The following is a 22,800-nucleotide window of genomic DNA, read 5'->3' as shown; positions in this document are numbered from 1 at the left end:
AGAGCATTCACAGCTCAGAGCACAGATCTTGAATTTCTGAGACATGTGAGACTGTGGAAGCAGATCATCTAGACCACAGTGTGGTCACAAAGCAGCTGTGGAACTGTAAGTATTCCAGTATTAGCTCCATTTCTGATCTCATTAGTAGTAGATAGTTGTAAATAGTAAATTAAATGCTATATGCTCATCTCTTTTCTATATCACAGAAGGAACTGCCCGGTAAAACTGCTGTTAAAATGAGAAAGGCTATGCAGCCAGTGCATGTTCTTATTGGTGCTGTAAAACTGTAGCTGGTTTATATTGTATTTAATAATTCACAGTTTCTTAGAATCATTTGTTTCTCAGAATCATTTGTTTCTCAGAATCTTGGAAAAATTTGGCTTTGATGGAATTTCTGAGGGTCATTTTGTTTAACCTCTTGCTCAAAGCAGGGGTCTTTCTTCAGTGTTAGGTTTCCTGGAGTTTTGCCCAGTTTGGAAAATCCTCAAGGAAGGAAGCCCACAGCTTCTCTGTACCACCTGCTTGTGTGCTTCATGGGTCTTGTGGGGAAGATGGTTTGTTTTAGGCTTTTTTTTCCTGAAGTCTGAGGAAAATTTCCAACAAGTTGCAACTTGCAACTGCTTGGCTTTGTTCCTTCATTGTGCACCTCTGACAACAGTCTGTTTCAGGATTTAGACAGTAGAATCACAGAATCAACCAGGTTGGAAAAGACCTTCAAGATAATCAAGTCCATCCATTACCCCAGCACTTGCCAAGGCCACCACTAAACCATGTCAGTAAGCGCCTCATCTACATGGTCTACACTTCCACTTTCTACTCACCTACACTTCCAGGGACAGTGATTCCACCACTGCCCTGGGCAGCCTGTTCCAATGCCTGACTACCCTTTCAGGGAGGAAATTGTTCCTAATATAGTCTGAACCTCCCTTGGCGCAGGTTGAGGCCATTTCCTCTCGTCCTGTCACTTGTTCCTTGGGAGAAGAGATCAGCCACCTCCTACCTCCATCCTCCTTTCAGGTAGTTGTAGAGAGTGATAAGGTCTTCCCTGAGACTTCTCTTCTCCAGACTAAACCCCTCCAGGTCCCTCATCAGGCTTGTGCTCCAGGCCCTTCACCAGCTCCATTGCCCTTCTTTGGATTCCGTCTAGTTTGTTGGTAGGTGTCTTGTTCTGGAGGCCCAAACTGAACTCAGTACTCCAGATAAGGTCTTCCAAATACCAAGTAGAGTGGAATATTCCCTTCTCTTGAACTTACCATCCTTGTGCTGCTGCAGCCCAGTATGGGTTAGGTGCCATGAGAACTGTTTGCCTTCATGGTACTCAAGTTACTTTATGCTGGTATTTTTCCCTTCTTTTTCTTTGCACAAAATGCATACCAATATCCCTTAGCGTCTTACCTGTATGGAGAAATACAGATGGAGAAGTATAATATAGCCTAGACATACTGTTAAACGTCACTCCGAGTATGAAGCCTTGTGTGGTATACAACCACCATGCTGTGGCTTTTCTTTGAAGCTTAGGTGAATGTATTTCCCACCTTATCTTTAATGATGGGTAATACTTGGAAGAATGGCTACCCAAAAGTTTCAGGTCTGGGTATAGGTCAGCTACTTCTGGGGTTTTTTGCATATCAAGTATTAAAAAGTGTGAAAGTTAGATGTTATGGGCTAAATGTTTACTTTCTTTTTTTCGCCGCTTAATTTTTTTTTAAAGTTTGTCTGTAATCCTACAGGGTCATGCAAAGTGTTTGTGAGGATTTGGTTTTTCTATGGGTTTTTTTAATGGGAGTTTTTTTCAGGCATGTGTTGCTATCTGACATCTGCCACTTTGAGAACCAGTTTCTTCTGACAGGATTTGGCTGAGGAATTCATGGCAGAAATGTTAGGCTGTTGTTTCTGCTTTGAATTGTGATCTGCACTCTAGTAAGCTGAAAGGAGAAGATTTCCAGTTTCCACTAGGTTTATTTGGAGTATCAGGGTTCTCCAGCTGTGAAGACAAATCTGTGGATCAGAGGGCAGAATTAGTTATATGTAGCTAATTTTGATTGCTGATGAGTTTCCAGAGATGGGTCAGAATATTACTTTCTGTAATGCAGACAAGGCATAGATAGATTTCTTCCTGGAGGCCTTTCAGCTCTTCCATTCCCACAATACATCTGTGTGGAAAGTATAACCATCTGCTGCCTGGCCTCCTCCCTCTTTCAGGCTGTCCCTAAGGGACATACACGTTTTCTTTCTTCCTCTAGTACAGCAGTCCAGTCCAACAAAACAGTTGGACTGTCTTCTCATATGAGTTCCCTCTTGCTCTATTGTTAGGGTGTATGTATATGATAATAATTTTATGAGAAACAAATAGTGGGCAAGCAGTGGGCATGCTGTGTGTCTTTACAGTGCACAAGAAGGTGTGTAAGAGCCTGAAAAGGATCTAGATCCCCTCTTCAGAGCCTTTAACTTAAGTGGTTTCAGTTCAGTGATTCGTGGAAAATCCAGCTACGGCCTTCCTGCTTGCAGAAACAGTATACTTTCTTAGTGTGGTCCGTACAGGATATTCAGCTCTCAGTAAATTTCCACAGCCATTCTCATGCTGGTTAAAGAACAGAATTTATGTTTTTGACAGTTCTTGGCAGGTAGAATTGTGGTAGTGGTGTGGGAGGATAGTTCAGATTGATTTATAACAGATACATGGATGGACTCTGTGACTGTCTCCATTATTTCTTATATAATCATGATGTTTCATAAGCTGACAATGCCTTCCATTCGACTTCCTATTTATGCTGTCTGCCTGTGCTAGCAGAGTATCCTTTTATCCACCAACTTGGCAAATGCACCACTCATGCTTCAGCAGCACTCCTGAGGACCACTGTGTATTTTCTGTGGCTGATACATTCAGGTTTGATTTGGAGGTCTCTAATCTTGTGAAGAAGTCACTAACTTGAATTCAAGATTCTTTCTAGAAGTATGTTGTATTGTAGCTATCTGCTTATAGTTTTTATTAGTCTTAAGAGCCTCACCTAGGAAGCACTTTCCTTTCTTGGACAAAGCACGAAGTGTTCTGCGTATGTATGTGTGGAATCCAGATAACTTTGAATGTTTTGAGGGCCAGTGGTATTTCAAATATATTAAAACAAAAATGCCTAAGAGATTTTTGCTCAGGCACAACATATGGGGAAGGGGAATAACATTGTTAGGCATTGAACTTGACTTTGTTCAGACTGAATTTGGGCAATTACTTCTGCTGCTAGGGCAGATGTGTCTTTGAATAAGATGTACTCTACTTAATTTTTCTTCCATCAACTTTATCCTAGAATGTATTTGTAATGGTGAGTTTCAATGACAGTAGGCATTGATTTGACAGAAGCACAATGGTTATATGACTTAACTGCAAGATCTGGTAGGTGGAAAGCCTTTCCGAAAAGATTAGAAGAGAAACAAAGAAAAGTGCTTTGTGCTCAGAAGTTTTTGCTGTTCAAGATGGGAAAGTTTCTTGTTCCTGTCAATCAACAGAAGTATGCTTAGACAACATGTGACCTTGTAAAGCAAAGTATGTTCACTTCTGAAAGATGTATAATACAGTGAAGGACATGTGGGGTTGAGAGTGAGGTATTAGGAAAACAAAGCTGCTATTCAGAACAAGGTGATAGTCCAAAATTCTCCATACATATTTCTGTTAGAGTTTCAAAACTAGTTGTATTTATTCATCTATCATCTTTTTGTTCAGTCTGCCTGTTCAGAATTTTTTACCTATAGTCACTCTCTTATTATTATTAAATTTATTGCTAATATTTATGAAGGATTTGAAGGGATTTTTAATGGTGCAAGGTCAGGTTGTAGTATTTCTTGTTACACAATATGTAATGCCAAGCTCAGTTTTTCTGTCTGCCACCCTATTGTCTGGTGATGTAAACATTGTTTTACACATCCCTTTTGGTAAAAAGTGTGGTAATTTAGAGGGAGTTTTGAGAGTTGGTTATCACTATGTTAGAGGATGGTTTAAAATAGTATTAATTTAGATATGAAATTATGTAAAGTATTTCTTCATATGAGCAGATTCAGCAGTGTTTTGCAGTAGGGCATCATCTTTGTAAAAAATAAATATTGCAGGATAGCTGGCTTCTGGGGAAATATATCAAAAGTAAATTATAATGATGATATAATTCCTGGGTTGCATTTCTGCTTTCTTTTCCGAACAGTTGTATAGATGGGACTCTCCTTTTGACCCTCACATTGCTTCTCTAAGTTAAATCTCTTTTTCCCTAAGCCTGAGTTGTGTTGTGCTTCTCAGAGATCAGCAGTTTCTAGTGCGTGTCACGTACTGGAAAATTTTGGCACTAAGCTGCTCGTCTTGGTTTTGGTAAGGAGCAGTTGTGATTGTTCTGCTTTTTATGCTGCAGTATTTCCTTTTAGCATGTGGCTGTATTAGCAAATAGATGTGTTGCTGTCATGTGATGTTCTTGTGTGGGAGTTAAGGGTGTAGCTCCTGCAGCTGTGGCTGCTCCATCTCACGGTCTTCACTTTGGTCTGACCTTGGACTTGCTCTTAAAACCCATTTCTCACTTCTTTCAGCTCCTTTGTTATCCCAGTGACAGATGCTTATACAGTTTGGTTAAGTTACCTCTGTGATGCTGGTGATGGTCCTGCTTCAAGTGGAACATTTAACAGTGTGATTCCAGAGGTCCCTCAGTGATTTCCGCAGTTTCAGAGGTGGGATATGTGGTTCCACTCTGCTCACTGTGATCATTGCTGACATTCAGACTCAAGCTGTTAAGCAATGAAAATAGGAAAACTTGAAGAGGGGGTGGGGCGGAGCAGAGTAGTCTTCTTGCTGACCAACTGCAGATACTGAAATAAAGTTTCTGGCCCTGGGGACAGTTGGAAGAGGACTGTGTACAAGCCTGAGACAATAGCAAGTGCTTCTAAAGCTTTCTGGTGGCAAGCTTTTGCCACCATTTGAACTAGATTATCTTTAGGGTCCTTTCCAACCCTAACTATTCTATGAATGATTCCATGAATTTCCATTAGAAATAGTGATCAAAGCTGTCTGCTCTGGTCCTGTCATGATTACCATCTTTTCACTTCATTGTTGTTGTTGAGCCATTTAATCATGCTAAGCCAGCAAACCCCATTTTTTTCCTTAAACCCCCTGCTCTGATTTTCTTCTGTCATGACATGCTCCAGATGCTTGTCACAGGGTTAGGAAAGCTCTACTGCCATTGCAGAGGAAGCAGTGGGAATAAGCAGCCACGAATGGGTTGGCAAGAATGGTACTAAGATAGGCAGTAGCTGCACTGGTGTAGACCAAGCACAGAACTGTAGCAGTAAAGAAGCTGAGACCAGACATGGTAGCAAGAGCTAATGTTGAGGTCAGTGAGTATTTATCCCCTTTGTATAAAGTATGCATCATATGAAGTTTACAATCCCATGTGTAAAGAAAATAGAGAAAATTACTCTGTCTGATGTGAAAGAACACAGATAATTAACATGTTATTTAGTACTCAGCAGAAGCTTCTGTGAAAAGCTCTATGGGTTGTGCTAGGATCACATTAGTGGTGACCTTCTGGAGAAACTTCTGTTGACTATTAGCTGGTAAACTTCTTGACATACTGCTGTGTGCTTAAGCCCTGAGTGTTTTCAGGAATGCACAGTAGCATGCATCTGGAATTTGTTGAACTGTTCTCTGACAGAAAGGCACTGCAGTGAAATCTTGTGAAAAATTTGCAGTTAAAAAAAAATAAAATAATGAAAGTGTCTGTTAATTCTGCTGGAAATTTCCAACATTATATAACTGATGTCAGAAAACTCAGGGCAGAAATAGCCACAGAACAGTTAAATAAGGCCACAAAATATGGCCTGCTCTGGGGGACTTGATGTTGTGCAGAAAAGAGGGAAAAGCCACAGGGGTGATCCCAAGTTATCATGAGAAATTGTTGGATCTATGTCTCACTCACACTTGCAGTCAGAAAGAGATGTTTTTCATGGTGAGATATAACTGGGGAGCATTATTGTGTTGATGTTCGTGTAGTATGCCAGGTAATAGGTGGAGTCTTCCTATGTTTTGTTTTGTGGTGATGATGTCGCTTTGGGTTGGGTTTTTGGTTTTGCTGTTAATTTTGTTTGAAACACTGCAACAGAGAGCTTTTTGCTGTTTGGCATAACTCCGAATAGAGGGATTGTGGTGCCAGTGGTGTGTTAGTCTCCTTGTGATACCAAATCAGAGTTAGTTGCATCCTCCTAGCGTCATGTTCTATATAGCACTTGCAAAACAGAGAGAAATATGGCTGGAAGAGTGGAGGGAGAAGACAACAGTGCTGATTTCTGAAGCACAATTGTATGAGCTGATACAACTGCATGAGGCACTGAAGATCACTTCAAATAGTGTTGTTTATTGGCTATAAACAGCTCTGTGTTGTCATTTCGCAAGTAAACTGTATGTGCCTTGAATGCTTAATGGAAAGAATCGCTGTGTTGGAAGTTAGAGCTTCTACTCATTTATCCCCATTCTGTTTGCACGTGTTGTTTATTCATAGCCATACGAGATGGAGAGAACTTGGATTTCTTTAGGTAATTTCTGTACCGTGTTTGATTTCAACTATGTTTTTCCAGCATTCTTTGCAGTCACTTCAACTTATATCCTTTTCAAGTTGACTGGAGTTGCCCAATGTTTCACTATCCCAAGTGATAACTGAAGTATTGAACTGCCACCAGATGCATTGTTGAGCTTTATGGAGCTTTGCACAGCACACTCATTTTGACAATAAACCCCTTGATCCCATTCTGTGTGTTGTTTTCCACCCAGCTTTGCACCCATTCTGTAATAAGTACTTCCATGTGAATCATGCTTATGTAGTTCAGTTATGAGAATGTGTGAAATTATATAAAATAAACTCACTGAAATCATGTAGGAAATCATCTGCTGCTTCTCTGTCCACATAATCTATTCTGCCACTGAAGGGTACTAAAATGATTTGATGGTATTTGCTTTTCTTGATAAAGTCTGTTACTCATGTTGATTTCTGGTAGGTGCTTAGAAATAGTTTCCTAGCAGCTTTTCATCTTTTCTACTAGCCTTCCATGAAATGAGTGTAGTGTGTCTCATCCCTTTCTTCAGACCGGCAGACAGAAGGAGCCTGAAAAAGATTGTGTCTATTTGTGGGTGCAGTAACTGCTGGAGTGCAACTGTGCTTGTGTTTTGTCCTGTAGTACCTACTTCTGTTCTAATATACAGTGCCTACACAACCCTCTGTGCATTGCTTTGCTAATAGCCTCTTTGCTCTCCATCCTTGATAGCTCTTGTCTCTGAGTCCCTAAAGCTAAAAGAATGTTTTCTTCAAACTTTTTGGAACCAGACTCTTGGTTTGGAGATGTGGTTGGAGTTCTTTTCAGTTGTAGTTCTAAGGTGACTAGACAGAAATCAGGATGTAGATGTTAAGAAATGTTGATAGTTTGGATAGTAAAAGACAAGCAAGGAGTTTTTCCCAATTTTTTCTGTAGAGTATGTGTGTTTGTATATATATGTTAAATATACATATGTGTATAGAATCATAGAATCATAGAATAGTTAGGGTTGGAAAGGACTTCAAGATCATCTAGTTCCAACCCCCCTGCCATAGGCAGGGACACCTCACACTAAACCATCCCACCCAAGGCTTCATTCAACCTGGCCTTGAACTCATGATGATGCACACATCTCTAATTCCTCTTGTTTGTTCCCCATGCTACAGGCGTTTGTAGAGAGGCATCTGAGCTGAGCTCCAATTGAAGCCGGCTCATTGGCTGGAGCAGCCGGAATGTATGTACATTGTTCTGAGCATTTATTATAGGTGTGGGCAACTGACTGGGTGTTTTGGGATGGAATGATGCCCCCCTCCCCCAACACATCTAGTTTAAAGCCTCCTTGACCAGTCTGGCAAGACTCCTACCAAAACTGTTCTTTACCAGAGTAGCTCCACCAGACCCCAGTAGACCTGGCCTACTAACTTCAGTCTTATGTTCAAGACACCCAAACCCCTGACTATGACACCACCCTTTTAACCATTTATTAACCCAGCCAGTCCTCCTAGGTTTTTCTTGGTCCTCCCCTGTGTCCTGGAGAATTGACGAAAAGACTATCCAAGCTCCAGAGCCCCTAAAGCACCTCTCCCAGGGCTCTGTAGTCTTTATGGTCCCCAGTCTACTACTAGCTATATCCCTAGCACCCACATGGATCACCAGGAGCGGGTAATAGTCCGTGGAACTTACTAGAGCAGGCAGCCTCTCTGTAACATCCCTGATCCATGCCCCTGGTAGGCAGCACACCTCCCTCGAGACGGGGTCAGGCCGACAGACGAGTGCTTCCGTCCCTTTCAAAGTAGAGTCCCCTATTACTACGACCCGCTGCTTTTTCTTTGTAGCGCCAGTAGAGATCTTTACCCGTGCATAATCCAGCTGTTTGTGGTGCAAGTGCGTTTCCTTGTTAGTCTTCTGCAGGACAGCAAAGCAGTTCTGCGTGGGGACAACAGATTTAGGAGGAAGCCTCTTGCCTTTAATTGTCCTTTTCCTCCTTCTTTTGTTATTTTTCTTTGTCACTAATTCCCAACTTCCCGGGTTGGTGGCCTCCTTCTTTCCTTCATGAGCTGGAGGGGAAGCTTGAGGCCCCTGCACAGTATGGGGTTGGAGCAAGCAGCCTTGCTTCCTCTCAGCTACCCTGACATCTTGAAGCCCGCTAATAGCATTCTGCAGCTCAGCCACCTGCTGCAGGGGGACTTCTACCACGAAGCACCGAGTGCAGCCCTGCCCATCGTGCACCTTTCCCTCACCAGACCAGTGCAGGCACCCTCTACACTCTGAGCTCTGCACTGCAGCCTCTCCTGTCATCTGCTCTGTCTGGGTGCCTACGCTGGGCACTGCTGGGGCAGCCAGAGTAGAGCTCCCAGACTGGGCCCTGATATCTATTAAAGTGTGTCAGTTGCTTCTAGGCTTTTCAGCAGCTTCTAGCATAAATGAGGGGTTTCGAATGGGACATTTGGAAAGCTGGAGGTCTTGTGGGGTAATGTGTTGTATGTAGTACATTGTTAGCATACAGGTGGCCCTGCCGTGGCAGGGGGATTGGAGATCATTTAATCTCCAGAGGTCCCTTTCAACCCTAACAATTTTGTGATTTTGTGGATTATTGTTTAGTTATTGCTGTCAGAATGATGTGTAACATTCTGAGAGTGGCAGATGCTCAGAGAAGGTGACTGTGCTGCCATTTTCCTTACAACAGCATTGTCTCTGTCATTGTACCTGAAGGTTGTTTGCTATGTGGGAAAGTATTTGACTGGCAGGAGAAAAATAACTGCTTATAAAAATGTATGCAGTTAGTGCCAAAACAACGGCTGATTGGAAATGTCATTGTGGCTTTGCCAGCGAAGCTACCAGAGCTCCATGCCAAGTTTTACTGAAAAGGAAAGATGATCTCCAGTTCAAACCTAGAGACCCATAGCTAGAAGCAATTGCATAACAAAGGTAACACAGTGATGACAAATAAAGGAAATGCAATTTCTGCTGAGCTTGTTCATAAGGGAAGATGGCATGATACACTTGCATTTCTGAATGATTAGTGCATTCAGCTTGTCTTACTCTTTTGGGCAGGGTAGGCATTTTATCCTTACAGAGACAAACTAGACATCCTGCTGCAGTGCAGGGGAAACAACAGTCTGAATAGTGTTAGGAAAAAATTTAGTAATTGGTATTTGTGCTTTATAAATTTGTGCTTATCATCAGAAGTAAAAACTTCATACTAAATTTTAGAAACAGAGATCTCCTGAAATTCTGTATTATTTATGAACTTGTGATGAATGGATGTACAGTAAAGTATTGATGCCTGCACCCCTGTGTGCGAGTAGTTCTAAGCAGAAGGGACAGGGCAGGATAGTAGTTGGAAGGTAAAATTCTGGAGTTATTTGCTTTCCATAGGAAGGCTTCCTGAGCTGTAAAAAAACTTAGTTTGGACATGTTAATTTTTTCGGGGAGTCTTTATGCACTTCCTGCCTGTTTAATTGTGAATTGTAGAGCTCTAGTAAAGCGACTCCTGTTTTAATCAGCACACAGCAGGGAGCTCTTGTGCTTATATGCAAGAAAGGATTTTATTATATTTTTAAATATTTTGAATCAGTTTGTGTAAATTTGGTTTATATTGTTTCATATTATTTTAGTTTTAATGGATATTTTCCCTCCCAAACTTAGTGATCATTTTTAAATGTTTTTCCTGCAGCAGTTGGTAAGCAGTGAATCTTTAAATGAATGCAGTGAATTGCCAGATGAATAGAGGGATAAAACCCAGTGATGTTGACCCTATTTAATTTTCCCATCTAGGTGACAGATAAATGCGTCCCGGTAGTAACAGAATCATAGAACAGTATAGGTTGGGACTTACGTATTTCATAGAATCATAGAATAGTTAGCGTTGGAAAGGACCTCAAGATCATCTAGTTCCAACCCCCCTGCCATGGGCAGGGACATCTCACACTAAACCATCCCACCCAAGGCTTCATCCAGTCTGGCCTTGAACACTGCCAGGGATGGAGCACTCACAACCCCCCTGGGCAACCGATTCCAGTGCCTCACCACCCTAACAGGAAAGAATTTCCTCCTTATATCCAATCTAAACTTCCCCTGTTTAAGTTTTAACCTGTTACCCCTTGTCCTGTCACTACAGTCCCTGATGAAGAGTCCCTTCCCAGCATCCCTATAGGCCCCCTTCAGGTACTGGAACGCTGCTATGAGGTCCCCACACAGCCTTCTCTTCTCCAGGCTGAACAGCCCCAACTTCCTCAGCCTGTCTTCATACGGGAGGTGCTCCAGTCCCCTGATCATCCTCGTGGCCCTCCTCTGGACTTGTTCCAACAGTTCCATGTCCTTTTTATGTTGAGGACACCAGAACTGCACACAATACTCCAAGTGAGGTCTCACGAGAGCAGAGTAGAGGGGCAGGATCACCTTCTTCGACCTGCTGGTCATGCTCCTTTTGATGCAGCCCAGGATACGGTTGGCTTTCTGGGCTGTGAGAGCACACTGCCGGCTCATGCTCATTTTCTCATCGACCAGCACCCCCAAGTCCTTCTCTGCAGGGCCGCTCTGAATCTCTTCTTTGCCCAACCTGTAGCTGTGCCTGGGATTGCTCCGACCCAGGTGTAGGACCTTGCACTTGTCATGGTTGAACTTCATAAGGTTGGCATCAGCCCACCTCACAAGCGTGTCAAGGTCCCTCTGGATGGCATCCCTTCCCTCCAGCATATCAACTGGACCACACAGCTTGGTGTCATCGGCAAACTTGCTGAGGGCGCACTCAATCCCACTGTCCATGTCAGCGACGAAGATGTTAAACAAGACCGGTCCCAACACCGATCCCTGAGGGACACCACTCGTTACTGGTCTCCAGCTGGACACTGAGCCATTGACCACAACTCTTTGTGTGCGGCCATCCAGCCAGTTCTTTATCCACTGAGTGGTCCATCCATCAAATTGATATCTCTCCAATTTAGAGACAAGGATGTCGTGTGGGACAGTGTCAAACGCTTTGCACAAGTCCAGGTAGATGACATGAACTGCTTTACCCTTATCCATCAATTCTGTAGCCCCATCGTAGAAGGCCACCAAAGTGGTCAGGCAGGATTTCCCCTTAGTGAAGCCGTGCTGGCTGTCACCAAACACCTTGTTGTTTTCCATGTACCTTAGCATGCCTTCCAGGAGAATGTGCTCCAAGATTTTACCAGGCACAGAGGTGAGACTGACTGGTCTGTAATTCCCCAGGTCTTCCATTTTCACCTTCTTGAAAATGGGGGTTATATTTCCCTTTTTCCAGTCATCGGGAACTTCACCTGACTGCCATGATTTTTCAAATATGATGGCCAGTGGCTTAGCAACTTCATTCGCCAGCTCCTTCAGGACCCGCGGATGGATTCCATCAGGTCCCACAGACTTGTGCGCGTTCAGATTTTTAAGATGGTCTCGAACCAGATCCTCTCCTACAGTGGGCCCAAGGTCTTCATTCTCACAGTCCCTGCGTCTACCTTCTAAGACCTGGGTGGTGCAGTCAGAGCCTTTGCCAGTGAAGACCGAGGCAAAGAAGTCATTCAGAACCTCAGCCTTCTTCAAATCCTGTGTAGCCAGTTCTCCTGAGAGCTTCCTCAGGGGCCCTATTTCATTATAAATAAGAAAGTGTGTTTGTCTGCATAAATGTATTTTAGAATCCCATCCTTTATGCATCTATTTATGGACACATAGGTTTCGTATTCTTAACTGTGGCTGATGATAATCCCTTCAAGCAACTCCCATAATTCATGTTATGATTGCAGACAGTTCTGCTTCAAATCCCAGTGCATTTGGAGAGCAGGAACTTTTAATAAATTCTTTATAGGTTTATCTGTACCATCAACTGACAATTTAAAACCCTGAAGTATCTCTGCCCAATATCCAGTTATGGGTGGTAGTGTAAGTATTTGTGCAAGGAAAGCAAAAAAGCTTTGTGAAGTTGATTTTCAGAATTAGCTAGCCCTATCAATGTCAGGGGTTCATGAGGTTGCTTGTTTTCACAAGTCCTGAAACGAATATCAATAAAATACTGGATGAGTTGCGCAGCAGTTCAGTGTAGATGTTCTAACAAGAATGATGTTTACAAAAGTCGATGGCTGATTGACTTCTGATTTAAACAGGCATTGGTAGCTGGACAGATAAAAGCATCAACACAAGCATCCACATACATTCTGGCTGTAATCAGAAAAATGACTTATGCGTGATCATCTGGCTAAACAAAGGACAGACACAAAAACCTCTGCATCAAATTTTGTTTTCATACATCATGATAAAAATTCAGACTTTTTTTTCCATCTGTTAGATAGATACCTATAACTTCCCAGGTTTTTTTTGCTTTACCTAGAAATCAGATGCATACTTTGATAAAGTGTCAGATAATTGTTTGATGATGCTATATCTAGAATATAAGTATTGAAATATGTGACAATCCTTACAAATAACCAAGTTGTCTAGTTCTAATTTCTAATAACTATTTCCTATCAATATAGTTGATGAACAAAAATACTGCTGTAAGAAGTCACTTGTATTGATTGTAACTGTAGTATGCCAAAGTTTATGCTAAGGTGTTGTATAAATTTGGTTGTGAAGAATAAAGTGAAAAATGAGAGAAAAATCAAAATGCATTAAATAAAACTACAACAGTGTTTTCACCCTTACTTTAAAAACAAGCAGGTGTAGCATGAATCCTTCAGTGAATTACCTGAAATCATTCAGTGAAAGCCTCCTGTTTTGACTTAGGCTTTAAAAACCAGCTCTGCAGACCTTGCTGATCCTTGCTTTTCTGAAGAAGTAGAAATGAGAAATAAAATCCCATTTTAAAAAGATTTCTGTAAGTCCCTACTCACACATGGTCAACGGAAAAGCGCTGCAGGCTTGCAAGACTTACTTGAAGGCTGGTACTCTCCTAACCTCTGGGTAGCATGCAGCAGTGCTGAAGGGTATTCTTGCAAAAGGCTGTACTGTGTATACATGCTAATTTAGCCAAATAGGTGAATATGTTAGAGCAGATTGTTAGTGAAGCTTGGAGTAAGTGAAAAATGCAAGGAAGAAAAAATAGCTGGTTGCTATCAGAGGCTGAGGAGCACAGACTAATTGTCTTTTACAGAAATCCATCCGCTTTAAAAATGTTTGCTCATTCTGAGTAGGGTTGGGGCAGGGGGGAATCCCAGAGGGTATGGAGAATGAAAACTTAATTGGATCAGTCACTTAAAACTAAGCACTTGAAGTAGCAAGGGATCATCTAGGATGTGCTGAGAAAAGTCATACCTCGAAGACTCAGTTAATTTGACATGTATTATAGGAAAATAACTCTCATTTTTGAGAGCTGAGGATGAGCTCTTAAAAATGAGAGTTATTTTCCTATAATACATGTCAAATTAACTGAGTCTTGATGTATTGATCCTTTCAGATGGGAATATGTACAATGTAATGCAGAAAACCTGTGTGGTTTTTTTTCCTGTGAATGAAAAAAGCCCTGGAGGAAGAGTATTGATTAATTTGCTTCTTATGACACCTGCACAATCCCTCTCATTCACATAATTCCATTGTGCTAGAAGTACTTAATTCGCTAATTAAAAATAATTAAATTACAATAATTAAGTTAATTGGAATTAATTAATTAATTCATGTCCCATGGTAGTATGAGACCAGATACATATATGTCTTCTACTGATAGCTTTCTACTAGCTAGGTTATTCTGTGCTCATTCTGTAGCTGTGTAATTACGCTCAGAAGTTTCAGGGGCAGTGTGTGTGATTTTTGTTTTGTTTTGTTTGTTTTGTTGTTGTTGTTGTTGTTTGAACCAGTGCATCTCTTTAATGCTATATTAGCAGCTGTAGAAGTTGAATTGATAATGCAGCAGGGGATCAGAGGAGACTAGCTAGACTAATTTCTCATGGGTTGCAAAACTGAGTGATATCCTGTACTGCTGTAATTCTCAGTTGCTTACTGACAATAGGGAAGGATTCATGAAAGATACCGCACACAAAGAGTTGTGGTCAATGGCTCCATGTCCGGCTGGAGACCGGTAACGAGTGGTGTCCCTCAGGGATCGGTGTTGGGACCGGTCTTGTTTAACATCTTCGTCACTGACATGGACAGTGGGATTGAGTGCGCCCTCAGCAAGTTTGCCGATGACACCAAGCTGTGTGGTCCGGTTGATAAGCTGGAGGGAAGGGATGCCATCCAGAGGGACCTTGACACGCTTGTGAGGTGGGCTGATGCCAACCTTATGAAGTTCAACCACGACAAATGCAAGGTCCTACACCTGGGTCAGAGCAATCCCAGGCACAGCTACAGGTTGGGCAAAGAAGAGATTCAGAGCGGCCCTGCAGAGAAGGACTTGGGGGTGCTGGTCCATGAGAAAATGAACATGAGCCGGCTTCAGTGTGCGCTCGCAGCCCAGAAAGCCAACCGTATCCTGGGCTGCATCAAAAGGAGCATGACCAGCAGGTCGAAGAAGGTGATCCTGCCCCTCTACTCTGCTCTCGTGAGACCTCACCTGGAGTATTGTGTGCAGTTCTGGTGTCCTCAACATAAAAAGGACATGGAACTGTTGGAACAAGTCCAGAGGAGGGCCACGAGGATGATCAGGGGACTGGAGCACCTCCCGTATGAAGACAGGCTGAGGAAGTTGGGGCAGTTCAGCCTGGAGAAGAGAAGGCTGCATGGAGACCTCATAGCAGCGTTCCAGTACCTGAAGGGGGCCTATAGGGATGCTGGGGAGGGACTTTTCATCAGGGACTGTAGTGACAGGACAAGGAGTAACAGGTTAAAACTTAAACAGGGGAAGTTTAGATTGGATATAAGGAGGAAATTCTTTCTTGTTAGGGTGGTGAGGCACTGGAATCGGTTGCCCACGGAGGTTGTGAGTGCTCCATCCCTGGCAGTGTTCAAGGCCAGATTGGATGAAGCCTAGTGTGGGATAGTCTAGTGTGAGATGTCCCTGCCCATGGCAGGGGGGTTGGAACTAGATGATCTTTAGGTCCTTTCCAACCCTAACTATTCTATGATTCTATGATTTGTCTTAATGGTGGAACAGAGTAAGTTTGCTACCTTTGCTGGTACTGTTAAACTGGGAGGAACTGCTGGCATGTTGGGAGTAGTAGCAACATCCTTGACATCCTGGACTGCAAAAAGACTAAAAGAATCAAGTCCTTTAGCACAAGGATGACAAAAGTCTTCAAACAGAAAAATAAAGGGACAGGAATACTTTATTTCAGTTGCATATCAGAAATGATGTAATGGGTTCGTGTTACGACAAGTTGTACAATATAGAACAAAGTCTTCAAAGATAAAGGATTATTAAATATGGTAATAGGAAGCATGGGACAATTGATTAATTTTTTAATCATCATAAGTCTTTAAGAACAGGTAAGCCAAATACTTACAATTGATAAAAATGTATTTACGTCTACGTTGCAATAATGTATAGCGTTGCAGGTATACTAGGCAACCTCTGTAAGTCTCTTTTGGGCTTGCTGTTTGGGTTTTACTTGTTTGCAGTTTTACAATGCAAAGAAGAAACATTTAAAAGACCTGACCACAGGTCAGAAATGTTGTTAGCCCACTCAAGTAGATCATCTCTTCATTCTTTGCCCATTCAATTCTCAACAAATAAAAGGTGAAAGAAAGTATACCTTCATAACCTGCTTGTGTTTTTCATAAATACTGAAAGTCAGTTGTTTCCTTTGCAGGTTACGGGATGACAGAATTAGGATAGAAAGGATGGAAAACCTCTATTTTGAATACAGCCATGCTTTCCAGCTGATCACTGGTTTTTACACTAAAGAAGTGCCTGGTACTACAGGTATGTTGTTCGGAATGTCTTTGAAGCTGTGTTAGCTTTTGCATAAAAAAAGGAATACATACGGGTGCATCCCATCAGGTCTCATGGACTTGTCTATGTCCACTTTGTTTAAGTATTCCCTAACTTGATGCTCCTCTGTTAAGGAGGTATGTTCGCTGCTCCAGAATTTCCCAGTGGTCTGAGAGGCCTTGCATTCCTCAAGGCACATCTTGCCAGTGAAAATCAATAAGGCATTGAGTTCCTCAGCCTCTTCCATGTCCTTTGTCACCAGATCTGCTGCCCCACTCAACAGCTGGTGCACATTATCTCGTCTTACTTTTGCTGCTGATGTACTTGTAGAAGCTGTTATTGCCTTTCATATACTTTGCCAGTCTCAACTCCAGGTGGGCTTTGGTTTTCCTAATCCCATCCTGCAAGCTTGAACAATGTCTATATTCTTTCTGGGTCACCTGTCCCCGTTTCCATTTCTCATACTCCTTTTTAGCAATTGAATTGATCAGGAGCATCTTCTTCATCCATGCATGTCTTCTGTCACCTTTACTTAATTTTCTGCGCATTGGGATCTTTTCTGAGCTTGGAGGAAGTGAGCCTTGAAAGTGAACATTATTTAAACAGAGACATGTATAGCATCCTTTCTTTTTCATAGTCTGAAGATGTGTGTTTAGGCAGATTTAAATTCACACATATATAGTAGCAACTGTGAGAAATTATTCAATATAAAATGTTTCCTCAAGTTCTTGTGTGTGTTAACATTCTAAGAACAGAAGAACACCTTTAAAAAACATCTGTGAAAACACTTAATGGGTTTCTAAAAAGTACCATTTTACGTTGAGATGTCATGGAGTGAATTTTCCTGTTGTTGCAGCTGGTGTAGGGGTTGTAATAGAGCACTGTTTAGAAACACTATCAAATACAAAAGTTTTCTCACAAAGATGGAATCATGCTCTGCAGACTGCCCAAGGCAGATAAATCATCAGCCCTTATACCAGAGCCTGTTTATGCCTTTTAACTTGCACAGATGTTGCCAGCAGTAGTGGAGATATCAGAATCAGCTCTTAGTTTTATGTATTTAGAGATTTTTTATGCCAACAGTTACTCATTTTTTGTGAAGAAAAACCTGTGGAATCAAGTGTTTCATGATGTGCTTACATTATTGTAATGTTCTGTGTTCTTTGGAACCGTGTCTTTTTGGAACCTGACTTCATGTTGTTTTGTAGATATCATAGCACACTGAACATATATTACAGATTTCTATCTGATGAAATTGAAAAACAGATTATGATTTTTCTAAAATATGTAACTACTAAACAGTTAACAAGAAAATAACTTTTTTTGTAGGTCCTCAAAAACTATCTGTAATACTAAGCTTGGATAAGCCTGTTATTTGCTCTCTGGCAGCAGTAATTGCATACCTCAAAGAATTTAATTTGGAAAGGATGCTTTATAATCCAAGGTGAGTTCCCTTACGTAACTCTCAGTTCAAAGCACAAATCCACATACCTGTGTTACCATCTGAAGTTTTAGCAGACAACTTCTCTGACTGTAATTAACCTACTTGCTAAGAGTTATAAACTAATTCCTTCCAAAATTGTACTGCACATTTCAGCTCCTGATCAGAGCTGAAGGAATCAAGTGATTTTATGAAGTGAAGTTTCATTAAAATCTTTACCATAGAATCACAGACTGGTTTGGGTTGGAAGGACCTTAAAGCTCATCCAGTTCCAACCCCCTGTCACTTGCAGGGACACCTTCCACTAGACCAGGCTGCTCCAAGCCCTGTCCAACCTGGCCTTGAACCCTGCCAAGGATGGGGCAGCCACCACTTCCCTGGGCAACCTGTGCCAGGGCCTCACCACCCCTACAGGGAAGAACTTCCGCCTGCAATCTCAGTCTCCCCTTTGTCAGTTTAAAGCCATTCTCCCTTGTTGGGCCCTTGTCAAAAGCCCCTCTCCTGATTTCTTGTAGCCCCTTTAGGCACTGGGTACTGCTCTAAGGTCTCCCCTTAAGGAGCCTTCTCTTCTCCAGGCTGAACAAGCCCAGCTGTCTCAGCCTGTTTCCAGAGTAGAGCTGCTTCAGCCCTCGGAGCAGTTCTGTGGCCTCCTTGTCTTGACATTACTATCAGTGATGTAAATGAACAGGTACTGCTGACAAGTATAACTGACAGCAAAATTTGGTAGATATTGGGGGGGGGGAAATTTTAAAGTTTGTCAGTCAGTATCAGCCATTGCATCTAAACCTCAGTTTTATTTTGGAAACAAAATTTGGGGCTTTTTTGAAAGCTTAAACAAGAAAATTAATACTGTAATATAGCTTTGCAGATGTTTCATTATGGCAGAGGTGTGTAAATAATTTTTTCTTTGCAGAGCTGTGGAAGCAGGTATAAATGCTAATGTGTTGTAATGTTTAGGCAATACTCAGCAGGTCTGTTTGAGTTGGTGAATCTAGTTATCAATTATAAAGGAAACAGATACTCAGCACATCCTGGCTGTCTGAATAATCCTTTGTGTCGGCTCGGTACTTAGGGGTGGGAAAACATGCAAGAAGTTGTTGATAGACTGTCAGTGTTTCTGCAAAGTTAGTATAAGACCGCACAGACATGGAAATAATCTTGGTTCTCCCTATGTAGTCCCAACGCTTAGGTTTATGAGATAGGCTCAAATGATTACTCAAAATGTGTAACAGGATTATACATGTGGAGTGAAATGAAAATGGAAAGATATTGCCACTAGAGCATCTTCTTATCCTGTCTTGGAGAAGTATAAAAAACTACTATCCTACCTGTCTTGTGTTTGAAAATATCGTTGAGGCTTATTAAATGCTTTATTAAACCTCCTTTAGCTGTCATGGTTCCTGTGCAAAATATTCTTCTGGTTGTCTCACTATTCCTCTGTCCTGTAACTAGGTAGGATTTAACAATGTAAGTTTGGCTGCAAACTGAAAACTTTGAAATATATCATGTCAATTGTAGATAATTCACATTTTGTAGGAGATTCTTCAAGTTTCAAGCTTTGATTTTAAAGGGGTTCCTATATTACCAGGTTTTTTAAATGCAGCTGTTTTTAAAAATCGACTGCAGATGTCAGCTTTGAAAGTTTTCCAGGTATCTGTTAAAATATTTGGAAATACATCTGAGTTGTCTGGATTTGAGAATGGATTTTCATCTGTAAATTGCCCTTCTGTACTCCAAGTGCTATTAAAATGCTGGGCTTATAGGCCTAATTAGGAGAGAATACCTGTCCATTTTCTAAGCTGTCTCCCCTGCCTGTTCCATCAAGGGACACTCTGATCTGTGGTGTATTAGCACTGTGGTGTCCTCACTCATCCTCTTTGGATGGCTTTGTGGTTGGGTTTTTTTGAAAATGCTTGGGTGGCTGGAGAAATCTTTTTTGAGAGTTTCTGAAGAAAAAAGCGAACTCCAAGGAAATGCCATTCCACAATCACACTTGCAGATCACTGTTGTCACAGTGCCTTATGTGTACTCAAGTTAAGGTGAGTGTTCTTTTAGATGAGGGAAATAAAAAAATCAGTCTTTTATCTAGAAGTAATTCAGTAGCAATGGGGAAACATCATTGTATGAAGGCTTATTTAGCAACAGTCACATCTGTAACAGCCACATCTTAAAATCAAGTATAATTACAGATTGGGAAGGAAAAACATTAAATCTTAGAGTTGACATTTGCCTGCTGAAGGTTGCTCTAATGGACTTTATGTGAAAGTATAAGCATCTGAATGGAAAGGCAATGAATTACTTGATATCTTCCTGATATCAAACCTTTACCTGAAGAGGTAAAATACATTCCTTGTGATAACTTTGTTCCTGTGTTCAGGACCTTGGATTCTACTGTACTTATTTCTAAAGCCTTTACTCCTTTGACTACTGCATACTGAATTCTGCTTGCTGTTTTTAGTATGTCACATACATGGAAATAGTGAACCAAATACTGAGGCTAACTCAACCTCAGTATTTTTCCCAATGCCAGGGAAATAGCTAAATACTGAAAAGGGAAAGCTGAAAACCTTTGAAGCAGAAGGTGTCAGGCTCATGGATATTCTGTGTTTCTGCAGGAAACAAAGGTGAAATAGTTCCATTGTACTCTCAAGCAACTTAAAATTCTTAGGAGAATCCAGGCCAGTGAGCATATACTGATGAATCATTGAGCATGAAGTCAGAGTTGTAAGATAGTTTTCAGTTTGTTAATACAAGTGACACAGATCTGGATGAAAAGGATGTATTTGATGAAAGAATGGCAGAAAAATTCCTTACACTTCTGTACCTTCTTTGGATAAACACTTTCAGCTGAAATTTAAGAGCAAGAACCGTGAATCATGTAAGTGATGAAGTATCATCAAGGGGAAAACAAGTTTTGTTTTGATATATAGATCCAGATTTTAAATCCACTTTTAAGATCCTAAATAAAGCAAAATATTAAAAAGAAATAAAAAAGATACCTACCCCACCAGGACCCTGGGATGTAGCTAGATTGCATTAAAGCTCTATTAGCAAGTAAAAATAAATTTAACAATGAATGATAAAAGGTTTGTTTTTGAATCACAGTGTTCTAATACCTTTACATACAGAGAGACCTTTATTGGATTTTGACAAGAAATTGGTACACATCTATGAGAGGTTTTCAAATTCAGTTGAGTACACAGTTTTGCTTGAAAAATCTCCATTTGCATAGCAGTTGCTGAGGAAATGTGTCTCTATGTGTTTGAGTTTTACCAACATGTTTTCCAGCATATTTGAGACACAAGGGAGAGACTGTAGTTTTTAGATTTTGAACACTGATAGATGAACTCCAAAAAATGCAGGGAATGGAAGAGAGAGGTATCTTTCTGAATGAGGGGAGTAGCTTTAGGACTGGAGAACTACCAGGAGTGAAGACAGAAGAGAGAAGCCAAAGTGAAAAATAGAATAATAGACAGGGTTGGGCAGGAAGGGACCTTAAAGCTCATGCAGTTCCAATCCCGTGCCATGGGCAAGGACACCTTCAACTAGGCCAGGTTGCTCCAAGCCCTGTCCAGCCTGGCCTTGAACACTGCCAGGGATGGGGCAGCCACAGCTTCTCTGGGCAAGCTGTGCCAGGGCCTCACCACCCTCACAGGGAAGAGCTTCTTCCTAAAATCTCATCTCAGTTTCCTCTCTGCCAGGTTGAAGCCGTTCCCCCTTGTCCTGTTCTTACAGGCCGTTGTCAAAAGCCCCTGTCCAGATTTTTTGTCATCCCCTTTAGGCACTGAGAGCTGCTCTGAGGTCTCTCCTTAAGGAGCCTTCTCTTCCCCAGGCTGAACCAGCCCAGCTCTCTCAGCCTGTCTCCAGAGCAGAGCTGCTTCAGCCCTCTCAGCATCTCCGTGGCCTCCTCTGGAATTGCTCCAACAGCAGCTCCACGTCTCTCTTGTGGTTTTGCCCCCAGGACTGCAGGGGGGGTCTCCCCAGAGCACAGCAGAGGGGGCGAATCCCCTCCTTCGACCTGCTGCTCACTCTCCGGGGATGCAGCCCAGCACATGGGGGCGGGGGGGTTCTGGGCTGCAAACACACGCTGCTGGGTCATGTTGAAAGAGGAAAGGGGAGGGTTAAAATGACTTTGAGGGAGGAAGGGAATGAGAGAAATAGTTAAGAGGAGAAGTGTTTGTACCCTATAGTAGTGGTGGAAGGGAGTTGGCAAGATGAAATTAAGAAAGAAGTCAAACTATAAATTCTTCAGCTTAAAATGAGGGCCATCTTTGAATTCTCAGGGGAAATGTAGAAATTGAGGGAATGGTGTTCATATAGGGCTTTCATATCTCTTGGGTGTTAATGATGTCAGAATCATCATGTATACAAAAGAATGCATGGATTTATTTGCCAGCTTTGATTATGAGAAAGGAAGTACTGAGATTATTCTGGGAGGCTTGAAAGTCAGCCCAGGAGTATGAGGGACTGAAAAAGGCAAGGCACGGTTTTCAGATGGTAAAAAGTAGATGTTAAGAAGTAACAAGCAAAGGATTTGCCATCTCTTTCATAGTTGCAGAAGGGCAGCAGGAAGCACCTCTTGCTGTGTGGACATTTGGAGCTCGCAGGAGTGCTCAGTCTGAACGCAGGGAAAACATGCTGAGAGAACACAGACATCTGGGTAGAAAAAGGTTGCAGGCATACTTTTTGGGGTGAGTTCAGTGGAGAAAAATATGACTTGGTTCAGGCTAAATTGATGAAGATTGATTTTGTTTCTCTTAAGTCTTCCCAGGTCCTTTCATTTCTGTTCTTGTTCTTTGTATTGTATTTCTCAGTTTTGTTTTGTGTGTGTGTATTTTATTTTGTTTGTGGTTTAGCCAGAAGTTTCTGGATTCCTGTCACATCAGGGATACAGATCAGAAGTTCTACAGCCCTGTGGCTATATCAGCTAATTTAAAACTGCTTAATTAAATACAAAGCATAGTCTGGGCTTGCTGTCCTTCACTATGCAAACTGT

At 41.7% G+C, this 22,800-nt stretch overlaps 1 protein-coding gene across 1 annotated transcript in view; it reads left to right on the top strand.

The window, feature by feature from the left end:
* MSH3 (mutS homolog 3) overlaps window positions 1-22,800 on the top strand; it is a 120,572-nt gene that overhangs the window by 25,915 nt on the left and 71,857 nt on the right. Inside the window, 2 exon segments of the mRNA XM_065662488.1 lie at window positions 16,242-16,354; window positions 17,693-17,807. Of these exon segments, the coding sequence (XP_065518560.1) occupies window positions 16,242-16,354; window positions 17,693-17,807 (228 nt within the window).

Source organism: Lathamus discolor, chromosome Z (assembly GCF_037157495.1).
Source record: "Lathamus discolor isolate bLatDis1 chromosome Z, bLatDis1.hap1, whole genome shotgun sequence".
Taxonomy (NCBI): domain Eukaryota; kingdom Metazoa; phylum Chordata; class Aves; order Psittaciformes; family Psittacidae; genus Lathamus; species Lathamus discolor.
The sequence above is the reverse complement of the archived record's forward strand: the minus strand, read 5'-3'. Positions and strand labels throughout refer to the sequence as shown.